Source organism: Poecilia latipinna, unplaced genomic scaffold (assembly GCF_001443285.1).
Source record: "Poecilia latipinna isolate Pla-1442-1.1 unplaced genomic scaffold, P_latipinna-1.0 Scaffold244, whole genome shotgun sequence".
NCBI lineage: Eukaryota > Metazoa > Chordata > Actinopteri > Cyprinodontiformes > Poeciliidae > Poecilia > Poecilia latipinna.
Genome location: NW_015112860.1, coordinates 117413 through 140223, shown reverse-complemented (window position 1 = coordinate 140223; position 22811 = coordinate 117413). Strand labels below are relative to the sequence as shown.

The 22811-nt window shown below is 38.1% G+C and overlaps 3 protein-coding genes across 5 annotated transcripts in view; 2 read left to right on the top strand and 1 right to left on the bottom strand.

The window, feature by feature from the left end:
* Window positions 1-430, top strand: part of vsnl1a (visinin-like 1a) — a 38918-nt gene extending 38488 nt beyond the window's left edge. The window contains exon 4 of the mRNA XM_015032538.1: window positions 128-430. Coding sequence (XP_014888024.1) covers window positions 128-325 — 198 coding nt within the window. The 3' untranslated portion in view covers window positions 326-430. The remainder of the gene's footprint in view (window positions 1-127) is intronic.
* Window positions 431-3114: 2684 nt separating this feature from the next.
* sf3b6 (splicing factor 3b, subunit 6) lies at window positions 3115-5011 on the bottom strand. Its single transcript, XM_015032536.1, has 4 exons — window positions 4867-5011; window positions 4047-4165; window positions 3647-3785; window positions 3115-3511 (listed from the first exon to the last, which is right to left on the bottom strand). The coding sequence occupies exons 1-4, from the start codon at window positions 4894-4896 to the stop codon at window positions 3422-3424; spliced, it is 378 nt and encodes a 125-aa protein (XP_014888022.1). The 5' UTR covers window positions 4897-5011; the 3' UTR covers window positions 3115-3421.
* Window positions 5012-7022: 2011 nt separating this feature from the next.
* Window positions 7023-22543, top strand: tdrd6a (tudor domain containing 6a). 3 transcript variants are annotated; one of them, XM_015032528.1, is made up of 19 exons: window positions 7023-7311; window positions 10530-16165; window positions 16356-16435; window positions 16538-16597; window positions 16687-16732; window positions 17077-17144; window positions 18113-18185; window positions 18290-18357; window positions 18889-18940; window positions 19059-19144; window positions 19249-19311; window positions 19730-19748; window positions 20372-20451; window positions 20529-20568; window positions 20678-20709; window positions 20794-20857; window positions 20960-21027; window positions 21333-21387; window positions 22280-22543. In XM_015032528.1, exons 2-19 carry the CDS (start codon window positions 10606-10608, stop codon window positions 22366-22368), a joined length of 6603 nt encoding a protein of 2200 aa, XP_014888014.1. In that variant the 5' UTR covers window positions 7023-7311; window positions 10530-10605; the 3' UTR covers window positions 22369-22543. The 3 variants fall into 3 exon arrangements, with proteins under 3 accessions (XP_014888014.1, XP_014888013.1, XP_014888016.1); XM_015032527.1 differs by having other exon boundaries at window positions 7023-7373; XM_015032530.1 differs by having other exon boundaries at window positions 7024-7373; window positions 18131-18185.
* The last annotated feature ends 268 nt before the right edge of the window (window positions 22544-22811 follow it).

Here is a 22811-nt window from a genome sequence, read left to right as displayed (position 1 = left end):
AATCTGCCAGATGTGTAAAATAATTTTGAACTTTCCTCTTTCTCGGGGTGACATGTTAGTTTTATCCATGTAGGCTCACCAACCCTCTTTCTTTTTGCTTCTTTGCTTTTTCTTTTCCTCCCGGCAGGCGATCTACAAAATGGTCGGCACGGTGATCATGATGAAAATGAACGAAGATGGCTTGACGCCCGAGCAGAGGGTAGACAAGATCTTCTCCAAGATGGATAAGAACAACGACGACCAGATCACGCTGGAGGAGTTCAAAGAGGCGGCCAAGAGTGACCCGTCCATCGTACTACTGCTGCAGTGCGACCTCCAGAAATAGGCCGGGACGCGGCAGAGAGAGCGCCCCCACCAGCCGCCACAGACTGCACAGAAAGAATTTCATGTTCCATTCAGTTTGCAGCTATTTCCACTGAAAAAAAAAAGAAAAAATTATATGCTTGGACTACCTTTCAATGGATCTGCTTCTTGTATTTGAAACACTCGTGTGCATGAGAATGTTATTTGCTATGAAACAAAAACATCGACACACAGCATACAGCAGTGTGCAGGTGCACACCAACGCCACAAAACCAACACCTGCAAACACACACACACCCACACACATCTCTACATATAAACAACTTGCACAAATAACTATATATATATATGATGAAATATAAATATGAATATATATTACAATTATTTATAGATCAACTGCCAAAATGTGAAGTGTGCAAAAGTATTTTCCATTCAGTTTCATTCTACCATAGCTTGCGCATCATGTGATGTGCTGACGTTGAATTTGCCGCTACTCTATTTATTGTTCCGAGTTTACTGATGCTAGCTGTGCGTGTTTCACCAAACCTGTCGACCGAACCGAACGCCTACAATGGCGTACCTTCTTCCAGTACCCCCATCCGTCTTTTCAAATATTAGCTCTAGACGAGGCGGATTGGCCCGAGTTTTCCCGCCGAAACGAGCCTGTACCGTCCACCAATACAGTCAATGTTGTTCATTTGCATGCCTTTAGGTTCTGCCTTAAAAGTCGAATTTCCATCCGGCGATTGAAGACAGAAAGCCTTATCAACGCGACGCAGTGACTCTTGAGGGGAGACAGTTTTTTTTTGTTTGGTTGTTTTCATTTTTTCTTTTTCAAAATAAATCAGCCTGCTGTAAGTCCTCCTACGAGTATTCTTGTACGGGTTGTAAGCTCTGTGGTCCGTTGAGACCTTTTCTTTGGATTGCTTTTAACTGTGGGAGCATGTTTCCTTGTAGATTAGCTGTGCTATATGTTGCTAAGACCTAAATATCCCGTGCCCGATGTGTATTTGAGCACATTTATCTCGTTACAAGTTGGCCGACACCGAGCGATGAGGACTGTCGTTTTGGACGAGAGCTAAACTAGCAGAACTCCGAGGTACACCCAATGAAGGCGACTGATTTAGGATTGAACAGGCTGGAGTTATATTAGGAAAACTACTCTGATTCAACTCTCTACTTATTTGTCACATTTAGTACATTTTGGCTCATAGGTTGCATATCGTTACAAGGAATTAAGAGTCTTTGAGTATTAAAGTAACCCAGAGGCGAGGTGTTTGTGGTGTTCCTAGAGGACAGCTCTTAAGGTCAAGATTTTCTGTTCAGTAGGTTTTTACAACTTGCCCTCTTCGGCCCCTCAAAGTATTTCTCTTTTACCAGTCAGTCTGATTTTTGTATGTTTTTTACTCCCTTTGTTTCATATGTTCTACACATCGAAGTCCAGTGAAGTAGTACCTCCCAACGGTGACATGACTAACTTTGCTTGGCCCCAGTATATTCCAGACTTTATGTATTTATTTAGTGGGATGACAGAAGAAAGAAGCAGATTTGGCAATAAAGATTTATCATGTTAGTCCATCTTCATCCCTTCAGCAGTGTGGATTGTAACCCTGGTAAAGTGTCTAATCTGAACATCTTAGGCCTGATGATGTTTCTAACTACGACCCTGTTACTGCTGAGAGGATACCAAGTCAGGAATGGCAACAGTGTAAAAATACAAAACAAAACAAAAAAAAGCTATTCTTTTGTAGCATGTATTGTGTCCCTGAAGACATGGCTGCACTACTCCCTGTGTTGTGATTTAATCTAATAAAATAAACTCTATGGGCAGTTGTCTGGTCTGATACCTCAACCAACCATCCTTTCAACCAACATTCACGGCCGAAATATTTGGAATTTCCAGGAATGGAAAAGTGTGGAAAAATGTTTGATTTTCCAGAGTTTATCCATTTCTTGCATGAGAAAAACTTAGTAATGCTTAATAAATTCAACAGTTTCTACTTTGATGTATTTATTTTGTATGAACACTTATTCAGAAATTAAAAAAAAAAAAGTTCATTTTACGATTTACTTTGTAGACATCCTTAAATTTCGATTGAACTGCAAGCGTTTCTTAAACTGGATCTAAAACGCCAAACTAGCAATTAAGCTATTATTTTTTGAAGTCCAAGTGTCTCTAGAATTTGAACAAAAATGATTTATATACTGCAAAAATACCACATTTTTTTGTGGTTGGTGGACCTGTTGCTAATAAAATGTAGCCAGACATTAACAAATGCTAAATAAATTCCAAGCGAGCATTAGCTCAACGCTACTGTAAGCTAACTTTGAACATGAAATAGATATTTACAAATTTCAACTTTCACTGTTACCTGTCCCTAATTCTTCCAGGAGGCAGTTTGTACTTCTATTTTACTTTTTAGACCATTGTTTAAAAACTGAAATTCTTAATGTATAAATTTATTTGGTAAATTAGACCACTTTTGGATTTCAGCTCTAATTTTGTTGTAGATATTACTAAAAAGTGACACCTCCTGAGAAAACTTTTTTTTTCAAAAGGACATATAAACATTTATATATTCCCGTGTAAAGTTTAAATTGAACTGATTGATGGGTGAAAATAATTTTAAAAATCCTTCCCAAAATATATTCTCATTTTGAGGATTTACATTTAGACGTGTCAAACACATAAGCAGAGTCCTTCTAGTTGCATAAAGCTCTAACTGAAGTGTATTGATCTCACAGGCTTACTCGGAGGGCAACACTATTACATAATTATATGAAGAATGTGATGAAAAGAAGGGAAACAGGTTTTTAGAAAAAGAAGCATTTATTTTACAGAAAAGTTTAACTCTACATGAGCAGTTCATGTTGACTCCAGCTTTTAGTCAGATGACTAAAAATATCAGAACCATTTCTGCTGAACTGGATGGATCAAAATAAAACAGTTAAATAGAAACTATCTGGCTTCGATTTAAAGCAAGAGAAATAAAAGAAAATGTGTAAAACGGTATTATCCACAATTGTAATCACAAGCATAAACCAATCAAAATGGGAAATAATTGTTTTTTGTTTTTACAAAGAATGAAAACTGAAAGATGAGAGGGCCTCGGAGACGCTACTTCGGAGGGTCTGTGTTGATGCCATATTTCTCTTTTAAGAGCTTCAGCTGTTCCTCTTTCTTCTTCGTGTCCATTTTCTGGAACGCCTGCAAAAACAATAACACGGAAATCCAAATTTAACTGGAACCAAGGCGACGGATTAACCCTTTCCCACACAAAGTGAACATTATTTGGCTTTGCTTGGGGACCAGACTGTGGAAGCTTGTGCCATCGAGACGTACTCTGTTTGCATTGTAGTAGAGAACCACGAGGTAACGGTTGCAGACGTTGAAGCCCGACAGGTGGTCGCAGGCATTCTTGGCATCAAAGATGTCTTCATACACGACATAAGCTGTTCCTCTGGTTTCAGGTGTGTTCCCTCTGAGAAGAGAAACAAACACAGTGAGCACCAGACCAACCTGTGCAGTTTAATTATATAAAGCAAAACGTAACATATGCCGAGGACGTCCTGGATTAAACCAATAATCTTCTTTGTATAACAATAAAACAGCAAAAGCAAAAGTCTCGCAAGTAAAGCACGTGGGTGATTTTTACCGTCAATGTAGGAAAACATTCCATCTTTACAAAAACATTAACAAAGTTCAATATATTCCCCAAAAAAGTGTCTGAAACTGAGCTTACGTTCGGATTTGTCGTATTGGTCCGTATTTCCCAAAGATATCATACATCTCCTCAGCTGTAATCTTGTAAGGAAGATTCCTGACATACAGGATTCTGTTCACCTCAGGAGGTAATCGGATCTGCAATGAAAAAAAAAAAATTCACTAATCACAGAGAAAGAAACAATGTTTAGATATATCAGAGATTGTTTACAGCTTCTCAGACCTGTACAATGGTTTAAAAGAAAATAGAAATGCATTCCAAACCATTTATTTGTACACGACTAGTAAAGAAACCAGTTTAAGTAAAAATTATAGCTGAAAAAGATTATTACTAGATTTTTAACTTGTAGCTACCATATTATTTCGTATTTTCAATGAACATTTAACGTTTTAAGGGCTTGGTACCAACTTTGAGCAGCTCTGCTTCAAACTCTTAACATATTTATAATTGATAGACTTCTGCCAAAATCTTCCAAGCTTCTGAAACGTTTGTTTTATTAGTAAAAACACGCAATATTAAACATCTTTATACGTAAACACCCATATGCTAATAATTAGCATCCATGTCCGACAGCATTTTTCGCCTCGTATACAATTAGGAAAATTCCTAATTGTAGTGTGTAGGTCTCACACAATAATAAAGTATTACAGAATTCAACGTCAGTGCAACAAATATAGAAATCAACACTGCAATAGCTTTAAATAAATAGAGTAACCGAAGCTCTTCTCAGGCGCTCTAGTTAGCATGCTAACGGCTAACCGTGTGCTAACAATGAACCGGATATTAACTATGTAAGGACTCAGCTAATATTTACATTAGTCGATTGGTTTTAACTTACGTTAGCGCGTTTCGCTGCTTGCATAGCCATGGTGGTAGGTTAATTTGAACAAAATACGTAGATAAATAGCAAGCACGCAGTGTTCTGGGTTTTCCTGTCGTCGTCAAAATGGCAACAGTCGCTGGTTTGTGACAAACTTCCGGTTACAAACTTAGAGGCAAACAACGTAGTGCTGCCCCCTGTGATGCTGAAATGAATATACAAAATTCATCACACGTTGACCGTTGTTGCTCATGCTAAGTTGTCGAAACAGTTAGGTTTACACTAATTCTGACTGTATATCGTAAAATATATGCAGATATGTAAGTTAGCGACCAGTATAGTATATTATTGTCCTAATGAAGTAATCCTAAATATGTTTTTCTTTTATCTTACTCTGTCCCTATTGATGGGAGAGTCGAGAGATGTTAAATTGCTAAAATAACAACAAAAAAACGAGCCACTGATTGAAACAGGTCATTAAATAAATCGTTAAACATGATGTGTATTTATGTGTTTTGTTGTGTAATTAATACATTGCTTAAACATTTCAATATTTATGTAAAAGTATATTTATATTCTATTTATTTACTTGCAGGTGTATATAATGAATTTATTTCTATGTTAATTAAGATACGACACATAAAATACTTACTTTCCTACTTGTTGCTTTTAGCCTTCAATATACACAATTCTAAATATAAATAAGATATATTTGTATCCAATTCTAAATTCTAAAAAAAATAATAATAATAATGACAGGTCCTGGTCATTTTCCACTTTTGGATTATCGTATCTTTTTCAGTTTCGGGCTTTTCGAACAAAAACCAGACAAAAAGAAAACACCACTGCAGTATAGCTGTGTTATGTCCAAAAATGTCCACTAGGTGTCTCTATATGTCATCAGCTTCACAAGCCATTACCTGGCCTTGAAAGGCTGCTTAGTACTCTGACCTCCGAATTAAAGTAATAAAACTGACACAAGCAATAGTAAGGAAAACAATAAGAAATCAAAGATGCAAAGTTTGGAGGTAGTACTGCAATAGAAGGAATTATGATGCATTGCCAGGTTAAATATTGGTGACCGTAACAATTCACGAAAAAGCTAAACTTTTGGTTTTAGCATTTAATGAAATACACAGCTCAGATAATCTCTCTGATGAGGAAATATATCATAGAAACACAGTACTGTCACTGCATCTCAGTATTTGAAGAAAACAAAACAGGAGATCCTTTAGCTCTGCTTCTACACACGTTTAAAGTGAAAAGAAATATTAATAATGCTTGTCAGACCACACCTGGGAAAAATGATTTAGGCTATAAAATGTTACCACATATATGCCAGATAAAACAGATCATATTAAAATGGAGTAGCATGATTTGGGAAAAGGGTAAACTTCCATCAGTATGAAAACAAGCTGTAATTGTTCCAACCAGTGAAAGACAGCATTTTGTTACCTTATTAATGAAGGAAAACAAGATGAAATAGAAAAGAGGAAAATGTAATGACTCAACTCCAAATAGGAGATTTAGGTGTCACCGACACTACTACAACAGCCAAGCATCAAGGATACACACATTGTAACCAGACTTCCATAAAGATCCTTTTTCAGTCGCCATGAAGGAAAAAAACCCAATTTGTGGGTTCTTGGAGGTTCAGTCAGTTAACATGTACAATAAGGTTATTTCCTTTCCAAAGACAATTAGATTATTTTGATGAATCTAGTTTTTTTTGTTTGTTTTTTTTTTAACCCCTGGCCTATTTTCCAGAACCACACTCCAGTCTAGTTGGCGGTGAGACACTTAAATTAATTTTCCAGCCACCAATTAAATCAAAAGAAGAAGACCTCTGAATTAATTCATGATGAAAACGGTAGAGATTCATAGCTGTTCTCATATCTGTCAGAAACATATTTTTAATAAGTGTTTGACATCTAAACATAAGTTAATAAATGAAGGTAGCTAAAGCTTAACATTAAGTTATATTTTTATTTAGTCTTTTTTTATAAAATTATTAATACTCACATTTGAGTATTAATGGTTTTTAAACTCACCGTTTATGTTTCTTTATTAATTATTATTAATGCCTAAAAATTAGACAACGTATTGTTTTATATTTTTGAACGCTATTTTATTTAACCTAATGGTATTTCCGGGTCACGCGAGGAGGAAAAAAAAAAAAAAAAAGAGAGGGAGAGAGAAACGTTAGGCACGCGCTTGTGCGGGGTTTTAGGCTAGCGACCGTTAGCTAACGGCTGTGTGCAGTAAGGTTTGCTCATTAAACTAAATTCCTCTGGGAACAGCTAAACTTCTCACGGAGAACACAAAACATCGCAAGAGAAAAGCATCGTGATTGGACCGACTTTTAAAGCAGTAGAAAGTCCGGAAAGTTTCGACGCCGTTAACGTCTGCGCGGCTGCTCGTGGATCTGCTGGGCGGAGGTGAAAACGCCAAGGCGGCTTGTTGGTGAGCTAGCGTCACTTCAAGTGTTAAGAGGATTGGACAGGTTCGCCAAAAATAAAAAAACGGTGAGAGTTTACATATTGGAGCAGATAATTTTCGATTAATTACGGCTAAGGCTTTGTGTGACAACTGGAAGACCGTTAATAATTAAGCGAACATGACCTGTTATGTTAACGGCCGTTTTATTTAGTAACTTAGCCAAGTTGCTACTGAAAGTAAAATTAGCTAACTGCATCACATATGGCGTTTTTCTGACAAAAGGATAACGTCTTTTGTTGATCTCGCATTGATTGTTAGGAAAAACACAACGTTTTTTTTACACAGTTATCTGTTCGGATCTCAAATCATATATTTGCATGGTAAACTAATCTTGCTGTGGTCGGTAGTATGAACATGTGTCGGTGTCCTGTTGGTTTGGTATACCCTGTCAGAATAGCATACCGGAAGTCCACAATGCTATGCTCTAAGTAGCGTACCAAGGGTTAAGTTTTGATAGGTATTACACTGAGTTAGCATATTCCTTCAAATTCAATTATTTCAGTGTATCTTACTGAAACAAAATAATAATGAACAACAAATAAATGTTAAACAGTAGTGTTTATAATTTGAGTTATGTATCGTATTTTTTTTTTGGTGCTGCGCATGCGCATTAAAAGAGGATGTCATTTCTTGGGCATAGTGAATCATCTTAACACCCTGATCCAGTGAACGAAGGGTTACGACTGTCGACCGAGATGGCGATGAGACCAGACATATTAACATGAGAGCCATAACTGTCTGAACAACTAATTCAAGAAATGATAATTATCAACAACTATCACAACATATTACACTCATTTACATTCTATTGGGAGGAGACTTAAATGGCAATTAGAACTTGAAAAAAAACTTGCCCAAAAAAAAAAAAAAATAGAACCCCAAATAACACCTTAAATGAAATTATGAGAATATTAAAGAAAACCGTTGTATGTGAAGAAATCTCAAAGGAGCTTTCAACACCACCACTTGGAATGTTATGTTATGAGGACATTTGTGAGGTGCTCCAAATACTTCTTCAAATTGAAGAGAAATTTTGTGCAATCATTTATTGGTTAGCTTAAAATTAACGATGTGATTTTTGAATATCTGTATATCATTTCAAAGTATGTCTCAAATTTTTATGAAACTTAATATTTGGCAGATTTAGAAAATGAAGACAGAACGTACACATTTCTACGATGACACAAACAAAACTGATATTGACTTCAAGAGAACTTATGATTGAGAAATTAATTTAAAAGAAGTTTAACATTCTATTTGCTCTTTTAAGGATAATAAATTCTCTATTAACGATGGCGTGAGTTGTGAATTCTATTTTTTTTTTAAATGGTAAAGTACTAACCCCATACTTAAATAGCATGTTAAAAGAGTATATACTGAGAGGTGAATTACTCCCCATGGTTGATTAAATTGATCCCAAAACCTCTCTAACATTGAGTATTGAAAATGTGGAGAAAAAAATTTCTAAACCCTGACACTAAAATATTTACAAATATCTTTCTAAACAACTAAAATTAGAATTAAAGGATATTGGTGAAGAGCAATTATAATTTTTGCCTGGAAGAAGTATAAATAACCATAGTTGACTAATTTTGATTAACAGTTTGTACTTGATGACTGCTACATTTTGTTTACTGATTTCAATAAAGTGTTTGATTCATAAGCCTCAAATTTATGTTAAGGAATATTATGTCTTTTGGATTTGGAGATTATTTCTTAGACTTCTAATACCTTTATATCAGAGCTGAGCTGCAATTGCTCAGTCAATTATCACACAGGACAACTAAAATATTTAGTCAGGAAATTAGATAAGGTTGTCCTTGTTAAGTCATATTTCTTCAGGTCACACAAGTTATGCTTGTACTTATTTAAAAAAGGGCATAATCAGTGTTAGAAACACTATAATGTATGGTGAAGTAGACGTCACTAAAAAGATATGTTACAATATATTTAAGAGAACTTTTCTACAAAAGATTACCTTTATATATAATGTTTCTGGTCTTCTATTTTTGGAGAAGTTAACTAAGGGCAGATTTTCTTAAATGGAAGGAAAAAGTTAGAGGCTACCTATCAAATTGTGTATAATATATACTCCACAAAAAAAGCCACTGGAAAAATTTTGACTTTATCGACTATTATACATTCTGTGAACTAGACATGGAAAGAGTTTCTCATTATATTGTCAATGTAAATATACAATTACATTTTGAAGAGATGTACTAATTATAAGACAGAAAACTACAGAGAGAAAGATGTTATACTATAAGGGCATGGATAAAAACTTCATCTTCTTCACCCAACTTCTACTATGTCTGGTAACATTTCACATTTAAAAGAAGAAATGGTCAACCCCCTGCAAGGAACTCAACATATAAGGTACTTGACTACAAAAGGCAATGGAAAGCATTTGTTCTCGCCAAGATTAATGGGAATTTAATGTGTAATTTCTGTATTGATCTGATTTTGTTTTTCTTAGAATTCTTTTTTTATTCTTGAACAACGTTCCCTTTGTACTCATTGTACCCCCTACCATTCAAATGTTGTTAGATTTTTTTTAATGAAACCAAATTATTTAAAAAGGGTGGGGGGAGAAGTGAACAAGGGTTAGTTCTCTCTGCTGTGGTCTTTCAGATAAAATTAAAAGTTGAGTTTGAAATTGAAATTGAATTGACCAGACGGCTGGTCAGCAGTTGTCAGCGCCTCTCCCCCCACACAAGAATGGCAGTATCTAAAAATGGACAGTGAACTTGTCTAATTTAATTAGAGAAGCACCAATCAGGGATTTAATGGAGGACAATGACTGCTCAAGTATTGGTAGTAATTTTGGATAGTAATTAATTTTCTTATGAATAAAAAATATATAAAATGGAATTAAATGTCAAAAGTTAGATATTACCCTTTTAGATTGATTTAAACAATTTCTAATTCCCATGTAAGTGAATTGTTTTTGACGGGAAAATATCCAATTCTTTTATGAGAAGGAGCAGGACTTTTAATGCTAACTCAGATACTTGTGAATAAACCATCTTTGAGGTTAACATTCCCTTATCAATTCTAATCTCTTTTTGGCAGTCATGAGATATGGTAGATATTAATTTCAGATTAGTCCTTGACCCATATGTAAAGATCCTGATTCAGTCTTGGTTTTGTCACCATGTGTTTTTTTTTTTTTTTCCCCACAGGTAATATTCAGTACCTGCACACCGGCACTGAGAAGGTGGCAAGTCATGAGCAGCTGCTGTCCAGGAAACTGCCACAATGTCTGCAATCCCTGGACTTCCTGCAAGAGGATCAGATGTAACAGTACTTGTAACCAGAGTTCACTTGCATCCCTTATGTGAGCTGGTGGCGTTCTGGGGAAAGCTTAGTCAGCAGAGATCAACAGATTATGAGATTCTGGCTGATGAAATTCAGTCTCATGGAGCCCTATTTAAAGATCTGGAGGGAAATCCTGGTGACCAATGCTTAGTTCACATTGATACTACTTGGTACCGAGCACGAATTGTGTCCAGAAATGGCACCAAATGTAGTGTCTTCCTCATTGACAGAGGAATGACATACACTGGCACCACAAGCAAGCTAGCATGGGGTAAAAAAGAACATTTTCTTTTGCCCCCTGAAGTGGAGTTATGCGTACTAGCAAATGTGTTACCACTTTCATCTGAGAATAGATGGTCTCCAGTGGCTCTTGAGTTTCTAAAATCTTTCACTGGAAAGTTAATGGACGCACATGTGCAAGATGTGCTGGTGCCAGACAGAATGATTCTCCTGAACATCCCTTGCATATCCAAGCAAATGTATGAGATGGGATTTGCAAAAAAGTTGTCTCCAGCAACCTTCCAGGACTTTCTCCACACATCACTGAAATCGATCAGTGGAGCTGAAGCATTGACAGAGGTGCAGCAGCTCTATTTGGGATCGGGTGAGCGACTCCAGAAACAGGAACTATTCATGTACCCAGAGTTGCCAGGAGGAACTGTGGAGACTGTCATTGTAACAGAAGTGACAAATCCTCAACAGATTTTTTGTCAGTTGAAAGTTTTCTCTCACGAATTAAAGAAACTAACTGAGAAGGTTACGCAGAGCTGCGAGGGCAAAGTGTCCAGTTGCATGATAAGCCCAGACATGATTGGTTATCCATGTGCAGCAAGAGGAAGGGACGGTAGGTGGTACCGCTCTGTCATACAGCAGGTGTTCCCAACAAATAAAGTGGTGGAGGTGTTAAATGTAGATTATGGAACAAAACAGTTTGTCCAGGTGGAAAATGTGAAACGACTTGCTGCAGAGTTTACCAGGATGCCAGTTGTCACTTACGTTTGCTCCCTCCATGGTATCCTTGACAAAAAGGTAGGATGGACAACAAGTGAAATTGACTTCCTCAAGTCACTCCTGCTTCACAAGACTGTGATAGCCAAGGTTGAATACCGAAGCATCTCTGACCAAGTTTACTATGTTACACTTTATGGTGATGACAACATTAACATGAACAGCTTGTTTGGTTCCAAAGAAAACTGTTTCCCGAAGTATGAGAAAACACTTGGAGATTATGCCCTGCCAAGTGGAGTTTATACCCAGCAGCATCCGGCCCAACCAGAAAGAAAGGTGCTATCTTCCCAACCGAGTGTGGAAGACATTCCTGCTGAAGACCTCGTCACAAACTCCTCACATTTGGCAGTTGTTCATCACGTATCTTCCCCATCAGAGTTTTGGATCCAAACCGAAAACTACAGAAAAGAACTGGAGGAAATGTTGGACGCAATGTACCATCTGTACCAAGATTCAGCGAATACGCACATGCTTATAAATCCATCTCTTGGACTCTACTGTGCTGCACAGGCGCAAGATGGTGAATTCTACAGAGCAACTGTGACAGAAGTTGGTGAGACACAAATCAAGGTGTTCTTTGTTGATTATGGCAACACTGAAGTGATTGATGGGAGTAAGATCAGGACCCTCCCTGCTGAGTTCAGAAAGATGCCCCAGCTGGGTCTGAAATGTTCCCTGGCTGGTGTCAGACCAAAAGATGGGAGATGGAGTCAAAATGCTTTGGAATATTTCATCAAGACAGTCACAGATAAAGAACTCTTAGTGCATGTGAAAGGAAGATATAGTGACAGCTATGTTGTCCAACTGACGAATCCTGAAGCACAGACAGAACAAGATGTTAATACACAAATGTGCACAAAAGGCTTCGGTGAAAGAACCGAGATTCCAAGAGAACCCACAGTTAAAGGTGCAATGAAGCCTTCTGTTGTATCTTCAGGACCATTTACTGATGGAGCACTGCCACAGGTCTGTAAAGACATTGGAATCTCTTTCAGACCTGCATTTGGTCTTCTAAGCAATGAGAGAAAAATCAGTACCTTTAAGGAACAAATGTTTCCCATTGGAAGTGTCCTTGATGTCAATGTCTCCTGCATTGAAAGCCCAAACGACTTCTGGTGTCAACTGGTTCAGAATGCCGGATCTTTGAGATTGCTTATGCATGACATCCAGGCCTATTATGCAAACAGTGAGTTTGAGCCTAATGTAGATGCTGCCTGTGTAGCTCGTCACCCTGAGAATGGAATGTGGTACAGAGCTCTAGTCATTCGCAAACATGAAACCTCTCAAGTTGACGTGTTGTTTGTGGACTATGGGCAGACTAAGACTGTCTCCCTCTTTGACTTGAGAAAGATAAGTCCAGAATTTCTGGCTCTCCATGGTCAAGCGTTTCGATGTAGCCTGTTGAACCTCATCAGTTCTACATCAGCCATTAACGAATGGAACTACAAAGCAAAGGAAAGGTTCCAAAACTTTGTTGAAAACGCTGCTTCCAACTTTATCATTTTGAAGTGCACCATTTATGCCGTCATGCACTCCGAACAGATGGTTCTTCACAACATTGTTGATCTAGAGACTCCGTTCGAGAGCATCTGCAACACTTTGGCCAGTCTCATCACAAGCATTCCTCCCAAGAAAACCTCCGGGCCGTCTTTTCGTCTGGACACATACTACTACTCAACGCACAATATCAAAACTGGCACAGAGGAGCAAGTCACTGTGGCATTCGTGAACAGTGTCAGCGATTTCTACTGCCATCTTGACAAGAATGCTGATGTGATGAAAGATCTTACAATGAGGGTGAACACTCTCTGCCAGCAGCTTGAGAGGGTAAAAGTTCCAGCAGTCTTTGGAACCTTGTGCTTTGCAAGATATACTGATGGGCAGTGGTACAGGGCTCAAATAAAAGCTACAAGACCAAAACTACTGGTTCACTTTGTGGATTATGGCGAGACTCTTCAAGTGGACAAGTCTGACCTGCTCCCTGTCCCCAAAGAGGCAAATGACATCATGTCTGTGCCTGTGCAAGCAGTTGTGTGTGCTCTCTCTGATGTTCCTACTGATGTTCCTAGTGAGGTCAACGAATGGTTTGAGAAAACGGCAACAGAATGCCAATTCCGTGCGTTGATAGTGGCTAGAGAAGCTGATGGCAAATTACTGGTAGAGCTGTACCATGGGAACACTCAGATTAATGCAAAAATAAAGAAAACATTTCAGATTGAGAAGCAAGAAGAGCAAGTTGTCTGCCAGAGTTGGAAACCACATCAGGTTCCAGCAACTCATGCACCAAAGACGGAAAGGACTTTTTCAAACCGAGCCATGGACAGTAAAGATTACGAGCAACCCTCTAAAAAGAGCAATTTCTCTACCACAAAAGCTCCATGTCAAACAAAGCTCGATGGTAAATCCATGGATGAGAATCTAAGGTCTGCAGTGAAATCCACAACTCAGAAGCACAGACCAGCCCCTCGAGAGCTATACAAACCTCCGTCTCAAAGGCAGCCAAACAGAACATTGACTAACGATGGTTCTGAGGAAGCTAGTGGTCAGTTGAGACCCAGAAAAGTGAGTCCCCCCCCTAAAACTGAAAGGTTCATTTCAGAATCATCTGGCACAGAATCCCAGGAGGAAACCCCAGCTGAAAAACTCCCAAAACTCATAGACCTCCCATCTAAATGCATCACACCTGGCACAGCAGTGGATGTTTATGTCTCACATTGTGACAGCCCGCTAAGCCTCTTTGTGCAACATGTCAGTGAAGAGGATGACCTATTCTCTCTGGTGGAGAAGTTGAATAATCCAGATTCAACATCAAAAGCAAGCCCCATCAAAGATGTGCACCCAGGTGACCTCGTCAAAGCAGAGTTTACAGATGATTCGTCCTGGTACAGAGCAGTTGTGAAAGAAACTCTTGAAAACGCAAGGGCTCTTGTTGAGTTTATAGACTTTGGAAACACAGCAGTGATGCCAATTTCTAAAATGGAACAACTCCCCAAATCTCTTTTGCTGTTTCCAGTTTACAGTACACACTGCATGCTAAAGGATGCTGTTGTTCTTGGAGAAGAGAAAGCGTTTGAACCACATGTGGTGTCTGCCTTTAAAGAGGACATCGGCAGCTGTGGAGACAAGGTGCTCAAGTGTCAGTTCATCAAGCAGGTGGGATCTATGTGGGAGGTCACTCTGGAAGATGGCGGCCTGGATATTGGGTGTAAAGTGTCTACAGATGGGAGTGATTTTAACCCAGAAAAACTAGTGAATGAGCAGCAGGTGCAGCATTTTGATAAAAGAAAAGTGGAAGAAGACTCTGAGAAACCACTGCCGCCCTGCAGTCTTGGCTATCCACACCAAAAAGAGATTCAAGAGGGGCAGCAGCTAGAGGTCTACATTGCAACCATCAATGAAGATCAGACGTTTTGGTGTCAGTCTGCCGATTCACAGGAGCTCTGTATGATAACATCAGCTGTTTCAGAAGTTGAGAATGCAGCAGATCAAAACATTAATCCAGATGCCCTTTACCTCGGAATGCCATGTGTTGCATTGTTTGCTGACGATCAACTTTGGTATCGCGCGGAAGTTGTTGATAAAAATGACAATGAGCTTTCTGTCCTTTTTGTGGACTATGGAAACAATTCACAGGCAAACATCACTGATATCAGAGTGGTACCACCTGCCTTACTGGAAGTTCCACCCCAAGCATTTCTGTGTGAGCTTGAAGGCTTCGACGCTTCCCATGGATCTTGGAGAGACGGAGCAGCAGATGAGTTGTCCTCACTTACAGCAGACAAGTTGTTGCAGCTCACCGTCACCAGAGTAACAAGGACAGAAGGAAAAGTGAAGTATGTGGTAGAGTTAGAGTGTGAAGGCCAGGTGATAAACGAAGCAATGAATGCCTCCTGGAGCTACTTCGAAACAGAAGACATGCCTGATTCGGGTGGATCAGCTACACCACAGAAGCTTGACTCAATCAACACTCTACAGGATCTTCATGATGCTAGTTATTCCGCTTGTACAGTGTCTCAGGATGAGGAACATATTGCAGAGGAGCTCAACTTCCTTCCAATTGAAAATGGGGTTTTAAAGTTGGCCAGTAGTCCAAAACAGAGCGAGTGTTCCAAAGACTCCAATAATGAGACTGTTGTTGAGTTTGGACAGGATGAGCAGGAGTCCAGTGAAGGGATAATCATGGTCCCTGCTGCCATGACACCTCCTGAAGATATTTTTCCGTCTGATGGTGTTGTAAAGGAACCCTTGCAACTTTCAGCAGACCTTTTAGATGAAAAGGACATTTCATGCTTGAGCGAAAACATGATTGTGGTCACTGGCCAAGATCCCGAGGAGGAAAATACTTCAATGCTTCATGCTGGAGAGCCAAATGATGATGGTTCTTCTCCAAGGGACGGTGCTTCAGGGGCCACAGATGAGTTGGAGATTGGAACTGGTGACAAGGAGACGCTTAGTACTTACTTCCTTACCTTGGAGATGGACACTGTAAATGGTAAGATACAACTCAGCTTTTTTCTGTCATGTCTCTGTCATACCTCTATTATCTCCTGAACATTAAAAAGCTACAAATCCAATTTAGTCATTTTGCTAAACAAAAAACACATTTTATTTATTTATTTTTTTTAAAAAGGGAATATTTCTTTTATTTCTTCTTTTCCCTATTTTATCTCTTCCTCTTAAAGCTCCAGCTACAGTAGCAGAAGAAAGAAATGTTGCTGCCCTACAGGCTGACTTAATGACCTTTACATCAGAAGAAACAATGGTAAATATAGATTATATTGAGGTCACAGCGAATGTACCTAATGAAAGTTATCATAGTGTGATGGGAGAAATTTAAGATGAAATTAACTATTTTTCTGTAAAGGATCTGCAAGATGATGTTTTGAAAGAGACGACGGATACAGAATTGGATTCCTCAAAACAGGTATGTCCGATGGATGTAGAAGTCCGCTGTGACTTGGAGTGACCTGAGGTTCACCCACTTTGTTTTTATTTATTTTTCTGCCTTATTAGACTGAACCGGCGCCTTCCTCAACTACAATTCAAGAGCAGTTGTGTGGTGAGTAACTGTTTAAGTTTATCACCTAATACAGAGGTACTAGCTTCTTTGAAAATTGCTTTTTCTACAGGGTAGCTGTGAATCCCATAAAATGTCCTAAGATTTAGATTAAGCCCTTAATATAAAATTAAGGTCTTAAAATGTTTCTCATTAAAAAAACACACACAAAAGTTGGTCTTAAATACATTAAAGACAGGTCTTAAATTTGGTTGTGAGAGGACTATTTACTCTTGTATATTCTATGTAGTTATTTTTTGTCATGGTGTATTTCTCTCTGTCAAGTCATAATGAAGATGAAGACGTGTTTCCTAGTCAACTAAAGGAATGTGTGATTGTTGTCACAGAGCAAGAAACCAAGACTGGAGAAGGCATCCTACATGAGGAGGAGACATGCGTTTCTACAGATGTGCAGGTATGTTACAGAAGTGAGGAAGATAATCTGTTTGACTATTGATGAATTATAGTTCTAGTCAGACGGTAGCAGATAGGATTTGGGTAATGGAAGTCGTAATAATTTGGGCTTCTTTTATAAGTACTTTGGTGCTTAGATCTTTATGTTTTGCTCCTTTTTTAATTCTGTGTGTGTGGGTGGGGGGGGTAGAGGGGGTGTGTGTACAGAGTCCATATTAATCATACAGGCTCAAACCCACCACCATTTTATTAAATGTCAATCAGTGACATCTTCTGAAAAGATTCTGGCTGAATATTTGTCCTTTGTCCTTAACAGAACTGGTTCATTCAAGCCATTTTTCTGACACAAGCCAGATTTTAACTACAGTCTGAACAAGCTCGAAATTGAACCAAGAAGCTTAATGAAATCTACCATCAGGCTTCACTTGTTTTGGACTGTTTTCCTGCTAAATGACCCAGCTCTGTTCTAATTTCAGCCAATGAGCTGCTGCATTACACCAATGCCTAGCCCACAGAATGATTCTGCCACCACCATGCTTGATAGTTGACACAAACATCTTGGGTTTAAAAGCCTCCATCTTGATTCCTCCAACCATACCTCTTGTCATTGTGACAAACCATTCAATCCAGAAGGCATTTCGTTTATCCATAGATCAACATTCAATTGAGCTTGAATGTGTTTTAATAGTGGGGGACATTTAACCAGACGTTCCTGGGAGTGTATGTATATATTTGACCTTAGAAGTACAGTTTTAATATTGTGTAGAAGAAAGGTGCACCTAATTCTTGATATTTAATAACATTTACTTTATTTTGACTATACTTCCACTCTGGAAACGTTGCAGTTTGACTAAATTATTTGGAAAAACAAGATATTTCTGTGAAGCGTTTCTAAACCTCTTACAGTAACTGTAAATTACATTGTAACAAACCTACAAGGCTGCAATCTGAGTCAAATCTTCATCTCAGCCTCTGAAAATGTTTCAGAATGACTCCGCGAGCGAAGAGGCTGCTTCCACTGAGCATGTGGACGCACAGCCAGGTTTGCTAACGCCACATCAGACCATCTGTGAAGCTATTTGAGTCAGGAGTTACACACTGGTGACTGACGCAGCCAAATGTGTATATATCATTCTGTCTCGGCAGTCCTGCTGCAACAATTTACCACAACCACAAGCAAAGAACAGAGCTACACGTTTCCCCCCACAGAAACGGTAAACGCAGACGTCTTTCTTCACTCGCTTGGCATGTTTGCCATTTTCAGGTTGGATCACACGCCTTAATGCAATCAGGAAGATGTGGAGGACATTATTTTCATCACCTACAGTTAATTTTGAATCGACTCTAAAGATGTTGGAGTATTCTCAAATCTTAATCTTGGCACAAAAATAAGAAAAAGTATTTTTGTACACATGGAAGAATCTCTGTATCATGTTTGAGTCAAATTATGTTTTGTCCCATTCTGGATTATAAAAAGTATGTAATTTAATTCTAATTGGCAGAACAAATCTGCTCTCCATGTCACTGATCCTCGGCAACATCGACAACAAAATCCAAACTAAACCTGGAGAAGAGTGTGAATATTGTTTAAGAAAACCCAAACTCAAGGTTTTCACCCAGAGCTGTACATTTCCATACAGTTTTAGAAATACCTCAGACTAACAAAACATCCTCCTGATGTTAACATGTTATAAATGTTTGAACATCTCTAAATCCCTGAAAGTTGAATATTGTTGCTGTTTCAGGGTGAGGATGCTCATGACTTTGCCTGCTCTTTGGAAGAAACCCATCCAGCAGGTGAACTCTTCATCAGTTGGAAAAGAAAAACAAACAAACAAAAAAAAACGTGTTTCCTACAGCATCTGTTGTGCTGCTTGGATTATAATTTTGCTACAAGTTTTTCTTTGGTTTGCAGATTCAGAGCAAACCTCTGATGAAAAGATAAGTGCAGCAGATTGCCAGAGCCATGTGATAGCAGAGGAAATGACACTTTCTATCTCTGTGAGTGTCAACATCATGTGTGAAAAGAGAATTTTAACTTTTCAGTTCAGTGCTGACTAATCAGTGTTAAGTGTTGTAATTAACTTGTTTTTTGTTTTTTAAAGGTTGCTGAAGGAGATGTAGATCATGTTTGTGACAGAACTGAGCCAGCCGAAGAGTCGGATGAGGTGAAACATTCTGCTGCTGCGCAAAATGAACTATTTACAGAAGACGCCTTTCAAAAACATTCTTGAACAGTTTTGCTGCATTTCAGCTGCAAACGTCAATGTTTATCAGAGGAGTTTAGTGAGAGATCTGTGGAATGTAGCAGAAAAAGTTTCTGGGTTTTTTTTTTTTTTTTGATAGATAAAAATCTGCTTCATCTGTTGGCCTCATTCTTCCTATTTCACAATAACACACTTTGCATTAGTCTAGAATCTATTGATAACTTCAATGTGGCAAAATGTGGAAATATTCAACAAAAATGAACACTTTTGAAGGCACCATTTTTGATTGTTCATATTTAAGATATTGAATTATTGTTTGATTTTCTGCCTTTCTTTTTCTTTTTTTTGTTTTTTTTTTGTTCTTGTTTTGAAACAATAGGTCCACGAAGTCTCAGCGGGTGAGTAATAATTCAGATCCACCTAAGCAACATCAGATTAATCAACATTTCTTAAAAGAAGCAGCTATATTAGCGAGTTAACATTTTCGTTGACATTTTCTTTATGCACTGAAATTTACTAATGGAAGAAAATTTGTGCTGCAGACATACAAATACATTCTAATTTCTATTGGGAACACTTGAGTGATAATTTCTCTCAAATATAAATCAACTTTGGCCACATTGCAACCCCACTGAATCCGAAGTTTCAAATCTCTGCCTGGATATTTTTGCTTATTTTAATTGCACATTTAATTTTTCTTTAAATGTCCTGTGAGTAAATATATATTTGCCCATTTATCCATAAGAATATCTAGCAGTTACTTTCGTAATTTTCCGTAATTTCACTCCCTGCTGCTGCGGGGTCGAAATTACCGTAATAACCCAATATGGGCTGGAATGCGCAACATCTCCCTTTCAGAAACCGTTGGAATTTTTCAGATGGCGCTGCAAATTTGGCTGTGTCGTCGCCGGCACTTTCGTTAATGACCGGTTTTGCTAAGCAGCCTGGAAATGGAAGCAGTTTGATTTGAGGATAAGTTTGGAAAGCAATTTGCTTCCCTCCATTCCTTCTTTCTGCACAGAAAGTGTGTCAGGCATCATGGTGGCAGTAGCAGATTTTCCCCAGCACGTTGAGGTGCCGTGCACTCCAGGCCCTGACAAGGTATCGGTTAGATTTTCAGTCCGTTGCTTCATCTGAGTTGTGATCCCATAAGCAGCTCACATGACCCTGTCTTTCAGGACAACTCTCCACCAGAAGATGAGACCGTTCCTGTTAACGGTAATGAACTTCCTGCTTTTCTTCTTTACGTCTTAAACGTGAACGTTGAGCACATTTTTGACACCTTTCCTCATCCATTTCTCTACTTTTCGCTGTTCTGTTTTGCCAGCTGATGGGGAGTTACAAACCTACAGAGATGTGGTAATGTATATCAGGGTTTTTTCCCTCTTAATTATGCTACGTGTTCTTTCATCTGAGTAAATCCCGTTCGTGACACCATTTCAGAGGAACATGGATGAAGAGTTGACGTGTTCGGTCAGCGAGAGCTGTTTGGCAGACGTCTCACAAGGTATCAGACACCTCAATCAAACTTCTTTAATAAAAGTTTGAAGCTCACACTTTATTATAGAGTATCTCTTCAGTTTAATAAATAAACAACGCTTTCCGTCAGACTCGGAGCAAGATCCTGATACGGAAACGGACTGCAAGTCTGAGGAAACGGCTCCACTGCTGAGCGAGGTGAACTGAGAAAAGATGACAGAAACGCTCAAATCTCTGTTTTACTGACAGTGTCTTTAAGTTTCATAGAACTGTTAAGGAGTTTGCTTTTTACAGAGTTCCTGCTGTATCAGCCAGCTGAAGGCTAGTGTAGCTAAATGTAATAGAAATAAATGTCTGTGACTCTACCGGAACAGATTCAGCTGGAAATTACAGTTAGATGAGATAATTATGTTCAAACACTTGGCTGTTTCTACAAATTAACAAGAGCTGTCTGTTGGTGTTTTTATTTTCACAACTGGACTTTTTTTTTCTTCTTGTTCTAGGAGTTTGATGACAGTGAGCTCACAGAGGAATCTCTGTCTGCTGAGGACAGTTTCGGTAAGCAGAGTTCCCCGACAGTTATTCATGTCTGTGGAAAGGAAAATTCACCAGATTTTTTGTTTTTCCACAAGGACAACTTGACTAATGTATGACTGCATATGAGGGCTTTTGGAAAAGAAAAAAAAAAGAGAAATCAAATTTCCGCTGAAAAATTTAGAGCTTAATCTCAGAAATTTTCTAGAAAAAATTGAAATTTCTGATATTCAAAAGTTTAAAATATTTGAGTTTTTGTTTAGCAAATTTTTTACTTTTCATACTCAAATCTTTTTATTTTAGAACTCAAAATTTACTCATTTGTTTTTCTGTGTAATGGCCCTGTCATGTCCTGCATATGTCACTTCACTAGGACGGTTATTCAATACTTTTACCCAATACTTTACTCTCGAGTCATTTCTTAGATGGCTACTTCTTACTTTTTGTTTAAAAATATGTTGAAGTAGTGATGATGTTTCTCTAACCACCACTGGCAACAACAGTATTTAATTATTTAAAAAAGCTTATGGAATTAAAAACTACTTCATAAGTGGAAAATACATAAATTTGTACTAATACCAGAGTTTATTATATTTGTGTTCAGAATAGTGGTCTAATGTCAAACTACATCATTCACTGTTTTCAATGGATCATATTTCTACATGGCAAACCATTTACCAGTAGTAGAGGAATAGAAATCTAACATTTTTTAATTCATACAATTAATGAGTAGTTTGCAAATCTTTCTTTATGATTTGAAAAGAATGCACAATAATAAAAGCTGTTGTACAGTTCAAGAACTTCACTCGGCACAACTGCAGGTCCTTAAAGTCCTAAATGTACCTGCGATTTCATTTCATTTTGTTGGGAGAATCTCCTTATCAGTTCACAATCACCATGTTTTGCTTTCTTCTAGAGGCCCAGCTGTCAAAGATAACTCACCTCTGTCTGATCGTGAAGGACGGAGCTGCTGATTATCTTCCCGAGCAGCAACCGGAGGAATAACAGCCTTCCCTTTTTTGGTTTACTTTGTGGTCTCAGATTTGAAGTTAATCAGCTACTTAGTTCTGCTCTGAATCAAATGGGTACAGATCAGTTAGCTTGTCTTGATTTCTTTTTATATACATATATATACATATTTGACTCAGCAGGATCTCCTGTTTTTCATTGTTCTGAGGGGGAAAAAAAGTTTATCTGTAGGAATTTGTTCGTGTTTTTTGTGATTCTAATCGGAGCACTGTTGTTGCAGGTGAATTATTTGTAAAAGTTTCAGTATTTTTTTCTTGATTCTAATTATTTTGTTACACATCTAAACTACTTGTAGCTGTTGGTTTGTGGAGTGGAAACAATTTCTTTATTTGTTGTGAACACATGCATGCTTTGAAACCATTTTTATTTTTGTGTGTTGACCCAATAAATATTCCAGGTCAGTATTAATGAGTGATTTT

What these genes read in the sequence shown, in the direction of transcription:
- sf3b6 (XM_015032536.1), bottom strand. Translation starts at nt 4,896, where the DNA reads ATGGCTATGCAAGCAGCGAAACGCGCTAAC. An exon ending in CCAATACGACAAATCCGAAC is followed by an intron (nt 3,786 to 4,046) that starts GTAAGCTCAGTT and finishes TTCTCTTCTCAG; the next exon opens with AGGGAACACACCTGAAACCA. An exon ending in TCTACTACAATGCAAACAGA is followed by an intron (nt 3,512 to 3,646) that starts GTACGTCTCGAT and finishes TTGTTTTTGCAG; the next exon opens with GCGTTCCAGAAAATGGACAC.
- tdrd6a (XM_015032528.1), top strand. Translation starts at nt 10,606, where the DNA reads ATGTCTGCAATCCCTGGACTTCCTGCAAGAGGATCAGATGTAACAGTA. An exon ending in GCACTCCAGGCCCTGACAAG is followed by an intron (nt 20,452 to 20,528) that starts GTATCGGTTAGA and finishes CCTGTCTTTCAG; the next exon opens with GACAACTCTCCACCAGAAGA. An exon ending in CGGCTCCACTGCTGAGCGAG is followed by an intron (nt 21,028 to 21,332) that starts GTGAACTGAGAA and finishes TTCTTGTTCTAG; the next exon opens with GAGTTTGATGACAGTGAGCT.